General features: G+C 48.1%; 1 protein-coding gene across 1 annotated transcript; it reads left to right on the top strand.

The window, feature by feature from the left end:
* Nucleotides 1-3775: 3775 nt before the first annotated feature.
* Nucleotides 3776-7952, top strand: LOC138363766 (involucrin-like). Its single transcript, XM_069323161.1, has 3 exons — nt 3776-3790; nt 5652-7181; nt 7233-7952. Exons 1-3 carry the CDS (start codon nt 3776-3778, stop codon nt 7950-7952), a joined length of 2265 nt encoding a protein of 754 aa, XP_069179262.1.
* The last annotated feature ends 672 nt before the right edge of the window (nt 7953-8624 follow it).

The raw sequence follows: 8624 nt of genomic DNA, 5'->3' as shown, positions 1-8624 counted from the left end.
TGAATCTCATCCTTTAAATTTCTGTACTTATCTTCACCTTCCCTATAATGATCCCTTCTCTCTCTCTCTGAGCTTCAGTCTGCCCTAGCCCTTTGCGGTTCTACGGCAGCGGGCTCCGATGGCATTCATTATGAAATGCTTTGCCATCTCCCTCCGTGCACGTCTCAGTATTTACTGAATCTGTACAATCGGGTCTGGGAGTCGTCGTCGGACCCTGAAGACTCGCTCGATGCTGTTGTCCTCCCTGTTCGGAAACCAGGGTCTCTCGAGTCATCCCCCAAGGACTTCCGCCCTATTGCCCTCACGAGTTGTGTCTGCAAGCTCTTTGAACGTATGGTTAACGTTCGTTTGATGTGGTTCTTAGAACACTATCACTATACTCCCCTTCTCAATTTGGTTTTCACAAGTGCCGCAGCACAACGGATGTCCTGGTGAACTTGGAGGTCTATATTCGTACTGCTTTTGCTGCGAAGACCTCTGTTGTTGCCGTCCTTTTTGACCTGGAAAAGGCTTACGACACCACCTGGCGGTATCATATTCTGTCCCAACTTCATTCTTTTGGCCTTCGTGGGAACCTCACTCTCTTCCTCCAGGGCTTGCTCTCTCGTCGTTCCTTTCGTGTGCAAGTTTTTACTGCTCTCTCTGCCCCTTTTCGGCAGTATGAGGGTGTTTCCCAGGGTAGTGTTCTGAGCACTACTCTTTTTCTAGTTGCCCTCAACGGTCTTCTTTCTTCTCTTCCTTCTGGCGTCTTCTCTGCTCTCTATCTTGATGATCATACCCTCTGCTGTCGGGGTGATGATTCGCCTCTCCTTCGACGGCGGCTTCAACTTGCGATTGATGCCGTGTCGTCTTGGGCCACCGATCATGGCTTCAAGTTCTCTGCATCTAAGACTTGTGCTATGACTTTTACTCGGAAGCATGTCGTTCTTCGTTCCTCTTTGTCGCTTTATGGTCATCCCATTGTGTACAGGGATTCCGCAAACCTCTTGGGGTAGTCTTTGACACTCGTTTGTCTTGGTCAGCCCATATCTCCTACCTCCGAATTGAATGCACTAAGGCCCTTAACCTACTTAAGGTTTTGTCCCATACTTCTTGGGGTGCATCTAAGACTTGTGCTATGACTTTTACTCGGAAGCATGTCGTTCTTCGTTCCTCTTTGTCGCTTTATGGTCATCCCATTGTGTACAGGGATTCCGCAAACCTCTTGGGGTAGTCTTTGACACTCGTTTGTCTTGGTCAGCCCATATCTCCTACCTCCGAATTGAATGCACTAAGGCCCTTAACCTACTTAAGGTTTTGTCCCACACTTCTTGGGGAGCGGATAGGCGCACGCTCCTCTATTTGCATTCCTCTCTCGTCCTGTCTAAACTCGATTATGGTTGCCCTGCATGCTCTTCTGCTTCTCCTTCTACTCTTCGCCGTCGTGATGCTTTGCACCATACTGGGTTGCGTCTCAGCTCTGGTGCCTTTCGTTCGACTCCCGCCCTCAGTTTGTATGTTGACACTGGCTTTCTCTCTCTACAGGACCGCAGTGATCGCTACTGTCTTCGCTATCTTGCGTGGTCCTTACAACATCCTTCCTCTCGCCTCTGTCATGCTTTGACTTTTCCTCCTCCTGTAGCTCTTGTTCCCCTTCATCGTCTCCCACTTTCTGTCCGGTTATCTCGCTTACAGGATTCTCTTTCTTTTCATATTTCTAATGTTTCACCTCATATTGTTCCTTCCTTGCCTCCATGAAGAGTCCCCCTTCCCAAGTTTTGTACGTCCTTGACTTGTATTACTAAAGCCTTTACCCTTCCTACAATTCTGAAAAGCCTCTTCCTTGAGCACTTTTCTTCGCACTCCTACTCTATTTCCATCTTCACCAATGGGTCTAAGTCTGGGGACGGTGTGGGCTACTCTGTTGTTTTTCCTGACCGTACTTATATGTGTCGCCTCCCTTCGGAGGCTAGCGTCTTTACGGCAGAACTCTATGCTATTCTCTATGCTCTCCGTCTCTTGATTTCTCATTCTCATTCCTCCTTTATGGTAGTAGTTGAATTTAGTAGTGCCCTCATGGCTCTAGGGTCCTTTAATCCTGTCCATCCGGTGGTCATCGAGATTCAACATTGGCTGTTTCTTATTTCTAGTAAATTTAAATCAGTAGAGTTTTGCTGGGTTCCCAGCCATATTGGTGTTTCTTTCAATGAGCGTGCGGATGCTACTGCTAAGGAAGCTATCTGTTCTTGTCTCATCTCCTGTAAAGGTATTCCTTATTCCGACTTTTATCTTGTTATTCATTCATCCATCCTTGCCCGTTGGCAGGGTTGTTGGTCCTCTGTGGTTAGTAACAAGCTGCATACTCTCTAACGAAGTGTGTCCCCGTGGCCTTCCTCCTACCACCGTAACCAGCGGTGGGAAACTGCTTTGGCGCGGCTGCGGGTTGGCCATACTCGCTTAACCCACGGTCACTTAATGGAGCGCTGCCCCGCTCCTTATTTTCCGAATTGCGTTGTCCTTCTTACAGTTGTGCATATCCTTGTTGAATGTCCTGACTTCCAGGACGAGCATGTGTCATGCTTTCCGACCGTCCCTCGCGGTCACTTGTCCCTGGATAAAATTCCACGTGAATCGGATACTTTTGATATCGTTCGCCTTATGCGTTTTTGTTCTCGTATTGGCATTCTTGGTTATATTTAGCGCCCTCTGATTATTTCGCACTTTGACGATGCTACATAGCCTTCCCGGTTTGGTGCCTTCTTTTGATAATTACATTACATTATTAGCGATCATATGGTAATGAGCAATCACAGTGTACTGATGTTTAAGTATCTGGTCGAAGTAGGGTTACTTTACACAAGCCCAGGAAACAAAAGGTTGGCATTCTGAAAGGGAAACTATGAGGAGATAAGAAAATTCCTAACAGATTTAACTGGGAAACAGAGCTCTGAAGAAAGACGGCCGAAAGCAAGATGGACTACATCACACAGAAGTGTAAGGGGACAGCAAACAAATTTGCCCCCAGTCCAAAAGGAAAAAAATAAATGCAGACGAGAAACCCATGGTTTAATTAGAGATGTAAGCTAGCAAAGCAACTAAGTACAAGGGCGTGGCAAAACTATATACATAGCAAGACACTAGAGAGCATAGAATGATACCAGAGGGCCAGGAATGAATATGTCAGTTTGAGAAGAGAAGCAGAAAGACACTATTAAAATGACAAAGCAACCAAGGCAAAGACCCAACATAATTTGCTGCACAGCTACATCAGAAGGAAAACAGCAGTGAAGGAACAGTTAATGAAACAGGATCTGTGTAGACAAATTCACTACAAACGACAAAGAAGTGTGCAAGAAACTCAATAAGAAATTCCAGGAGGTCTTCACGTAAGAGCAAGGGAAGTCTCAGAGATAAGAGAGAGAATATCTAACCAAACACCACTAGACAAGTTTGTGATTACCAGTGGGGAGGTGAGGGAAACATCTGCTAGAGTTCGATGTGACAAAGGCTGTAGGCCCACATCTCACCATGGATATTGAAGGAAGGAGCAGAAGCTCTGTGCCAGCCACTCTCCATTGTGTATAACAAATCACTGGTAACAGGTGAACTGTCAAAAATTTGAAAGACGGCTAATGTAGTCCTGATATTCAAGAAGGGTGATAGGCAGTAGGCACTGAATTACAGGTCAGTGTCCCTAACTTGCTTACCATGCAACCATATAAAATGGCGGAGAAGATTGTGCGAAAGAAACTAGTGGAACATCTGGGGTGAAAGAACTTTGTAACACAACATCAGCATGGGTCCAGGAATGGCAAGTACTGCCTCACAGGACTAATTAAATTATATTACCAGGGAACAAAAATCAGGCAAAAAAGAGAGGGCTGGGCAGACTGCATATTTTTGGATTGCTAGAATGCCTTAATCACAGTATCAATTAAGAGACTAGTGCACAAGCTGGAGATGCAGGCAGAAGTGAAAGGGACAGAAGGGCTGCCCGAAACGCTTTGCATAATAGTGGCTTTAGGCATTTTATGTACTAGCTCTATCTATAAAGCCATCAATGTTTTGTATCTCACCTTGTATGCATGTATGCACTTTACCTGAATAAACAATTGATTTTTATTTTATTTTATTTGGAAGGTACTCCACTGGGCAAGGGAGTACTTAAGCAGAAGAAGACTCCGAGTCACTGTGAGGGGTGAGGTCTCGGAGTGGCGAGGCGTCACATTTCGAGTTCGTCAGGGATCAGTCCTTGGACCTATACTGTTTCTGATATATGTAAATGATCTCCCAAAGGGAATAGGCTCGTTCCTATCAATGCTTGCTGATGATACATAAATTATGAGAGGGATTATGCTTTACCTGCCCCCCCCCTTCTCTTGGCCCCTACCCCTCATCCCAGAATTCCCCGAGACCCTGTTTACATCTCACAATTTGTCACTCCCATGGAACAACTTCCTAAGCCAGCGGAAGGGCACTCATGGACCAGCAACAACAGGAGGAGATCTACAAGCAAAAGCAATACAAGTATCAGCAACACTAAGACATGCAACACTAAGACATGCAACACTAAGACATGCAACACTAAGACATGCAACACTAAGACATGCAACACTAAGACATGCAACACTAAGACATGCAACACTAAGACATGCAACACTAAGACATGCAACACTAAGACATGCAACACTAAGACACGCAACACTAAGACATGCAACACTAAGACATGCAACACTAAGACATGCAACACTAAGACATGCAACACTAAGACATGCAACACTAAGACACGCAACACTAAGACATGCAACACTAAGACATGCAACACTAAGACATGCAACACTAAGACATGCAACACTAAGACATGCAACACTAAGACATGCAACACTAACACATGCAACACTAAGACATGCAACATTCGGCCAAACAAGACAAGGATTGGAAACTAAAAGAAACGCAGCACTGCCACCAGAAACACATGGAACAAGAACAAAACGATCAGCAACACAAGAAACAGCAACACTCGAATCAGCATCTCACAGTCCAGCTGTCCTAGGACTAGCAACACTCGAATCAGCATCTCACAGTCCAGCTGTCCTAGGACTAGCAACACAATTTCCATGAAAAAGGCAACACAAGAAGCAGTAACACTACAACCAGCAACACAAGCACCAGCAACACTAGACCAGCAACTCAAGGGCCGGCAACACAAGGACCAGCAACACAAGGTCCAGCAACACAAGGGCCAGCAACACAAGGTCCAGCAACACAAGGGCCAGCAACACAAGCACCAGCAACACTAGACCAGCTACAATAGCATTAATACAAGACGGTCCAGCAACAAAACAAGAGCAACACAAGGACCCGCAAGACAAGGACAAGCAATAAAAGGACCAGAAACATTAAGAGAGCAACACAATGACCAGCAACACAAGAAACAGCAACACACGAAGCAGCAATATAAGGGCCAGCAACACAAGAAGCAACAACACAATGTCTAGCAATACAAGGTCCAGCAACACAAGGACCAGCAACACAAGGTCCGGCAACACAAGGACCAGCAACACAAGGTCCGGCAACACAAGGACCAGCAACACAAGGTCCAGCAACACAAGGACCAGCAACACAAGGTCCAGCAACACAAGGACCAGCAACACAAGGTCCGGTAACACAAGGGTCGGCAACACAAGGGTCGGCAACACAAGGACCAGCAACACAAGGTCCAGCAACACAAGGACCAGCAACACAAGGTCCGGCAACACAAGGTCCAGCAATACAAGGACCAGCAACACAAGGACCAGCAACACAAGGTCCAGCAACACAAGGACCAGCAACACAAGGACCAGCAACACAAGGTCCAGCAACACAAGGACCAGCAACACAAGGACCAGCAACATAAGGTCCAGCAACACAAGGACCAGCAACACAAGGACCAGCAACATAAGGTCCAGCAACACAAGGACCAGCAACACAAGGTCCAGCAACACAAGGGCCGGCAACACAAGGGCCAGCAACACAAGGACCAGCAACACAAGGACCAGCAACACAAGGTCCAGCAACACAAGGACCAGCAACACAAGGTCCAGCAACACAAGGACCAGCAACACAAGGGCCGGCAACACAAGGCCCGGCAACACAAGGACCAGCAACACAAGGTCCAGCAACACAAGGACCAGCAACACAAGGACCAGCAACACAAGGACCAGCAACACAAGGACCAGCAACACAAGGACCAGCAACACAAGGTCCAGCAACACAAGGACCAGCAACACAAGGACCAGCAACACAAGGTCCAGCAACACAAGGTCCAGCAACACAAGGACCAGCAACACAAGGTCCAGCAACACAAGGACCAGCAACACAAGGTCCAGCAACACAAGGACCAGCAACACAAGGTCCGGCAACACAAGGTCCAGCAACACAAGGACCAGCAACACAAGGACCAGCAACACAAGGACCAGCAACACAAGGACCAGGAACACAAAGACCAGCAACTCAAGGGCCGGCAACACAAGGACCAGCAATACAAGGTCCAGCAACACAAAGACCAGCAACTCAAGGGCCGGCAACACAAGGACCAGCAACACAAGGACCAGCAACACAAGGACCAGCAACACAAGGACCAGCAACACAAGGACCAGCAACACAAGTTCCAGCAACACAAGGACCAGCAATACAAGGACCAGCAACACAAGGACCAGCAACACAAGGACCAGCAACACAAGGACCAGCAACACAAGGACCAGCAACACAAGGTCCAGCAACACAAGGACCAGAAACACAAGGACCAGCAACACAAGGTCCAGCAACACAAGGTCCAGCAACACAAGGACCAGCAACACAAGGTCCAGCAACACAAGGACCAGCAACACAAGGTCCAGCAACACAAGGACCAGCAACACAAGGTCCGGCAACACAAGGTCCAGCAACACAAGGACCAGCAACACAAGGACCAGCAACACAAGGACCAGCAACACAAAGACCAGCAACTCAAGGGCCGGCAACACAAGGACCAGCAATACAAGGTCCAGCAACACAAAGACCAGCAACTCAAGGGCCGGCAACACAAGGACCAGCAACACAAGGACCAGCAACACAAAGACCAGCAACACAAGGACCAGCAACACAAGTTCCAGCAACACAAGGACCAGCAACACAAGGACCAGCAACACAAGGACCAGCAACACAAGGACCAGCAACACAAGGTCCAGCAACACAAGGACCATCAACACAAGGGTTAGCAACACAAGTTCCAGCAACACAAGTTCCAGCAACACAAGGACCAGCAACACAAGGACCAGCAACACAAGGGCCGGCAACACAAGGGCCGGCAGCACAAGGACCAGCAACACAAGGGCCAGCAACACAAGGGCCGGCAACACAAGGGCCGGCAACACAAGGGCCAGCAACACAAGGGCCGGCAACACAAGGGCCGGCAGCACAAGGACCAGCAACACAAGGGCCAGCAACACAAGGGCCGGCAACACAAGGGCCGGCAACACAAGGGCCAGCAACACAAGGGCCGGCAACACAAGGGCCGGCAGCACAAGGACCAGCAACACAAGGGCCAGCAACACAAGGGCCGGCAACACAAGGGCCGGCAGCACAAGGGCCAGCAACACAGGGGCCGGCAACACAGGGGCCGGCAACACAAGGACCAACAACACAAGGGCCGGCAACACAAGGGCCAGCAACACAGGGGCCGGCAACACAAAGACCAGCAACACAAGGACCAGCAACACAAGTTCCAGCAACACAAGGACCAGCAACACAAGGTCCAGCAACACAAGGGCCGACAGCACAAGGACCAACAACACAAGGTCCAGCAACACAGGGGCCGGCAGCACAAGGACCAACAACACAAGGGCCGGCAACACAAGGACCAGGAACACAAGAGCCAGCAACACAAGGGCCGGCAACACAAGGACCAGGAACACAAGAGCCAGCAACACAAGGACCAGCAACACAAGGTCTAGCAACACAAGGTCCAGCAACACAAGGTCACCATTCCCCAGAGAATCATGTGGGACCCAGACTAGAATACAATAATACAGAGCTTATGTAAATATTGTACAACATGTGGTTAAATTAACCCTAAGATGAAGAACAATCTAAGATATTTATGTCATAACAAAATGACAGGAGATCAATGGTTCCGAGAGTTGGAGAAGAAACATGGAGAAAGAAACTAGTAGAAATTACAGAAGGAAACTTCCAAACACATCATGTTAGGAGATGTTTGGAAACACGGAGAAGAGTCGGAAGACCAATCAGAAAGATTGGACCTGGCCTTCAAACAAAGGAAATGGACATTGCGAACACTGAGTATGTATTGTCAATGTGGTGAACTGGCGATTGAGAATTGTATTTGACTACAGAGTTATTATGAAGGCTGTGACATGAGGAAGAGAAGAGGGGAAGGAACACTAGCTTTCCATACAGGTGAACACTGGAAGGTCAGAGAATTCTTAGAAAAAAATACCATTCTAAATTAAAGGAAGAATAAGACAAGGCATGAAGAGTTTGACAAGTAGGCAATGCAAAGAAACTAGAGGAATATTTATTCCGCTGAGAGCGCCTGACAGCTGAGTGGACAGTGCTTCGGATTCGTAGTCCTGAGGTTCCAAGTTCGATGCCTGGTGGAGGCG

Source organism: Procambarus clarkii, chromosome 1 (genome assembly GCF_040958095.1).
Source record: "Procambarus clarkii isolate CNS0578487 chromosome 1, FALCON_Pclarkii_2.0, whole genome shotgun sequence".
NCBI classification, from domain to species: Eukaryota; Metazoa; Arthropoda; class Malacostraca; order Decapoda; family Cambaridae; genus Procambarus; species Procambarus clarkii.
The sequence above is the reverse complement of the archived record's forward strand: the minus strand, read 5'-3'. Positions and strand labels throughout refer to the sequence as shown.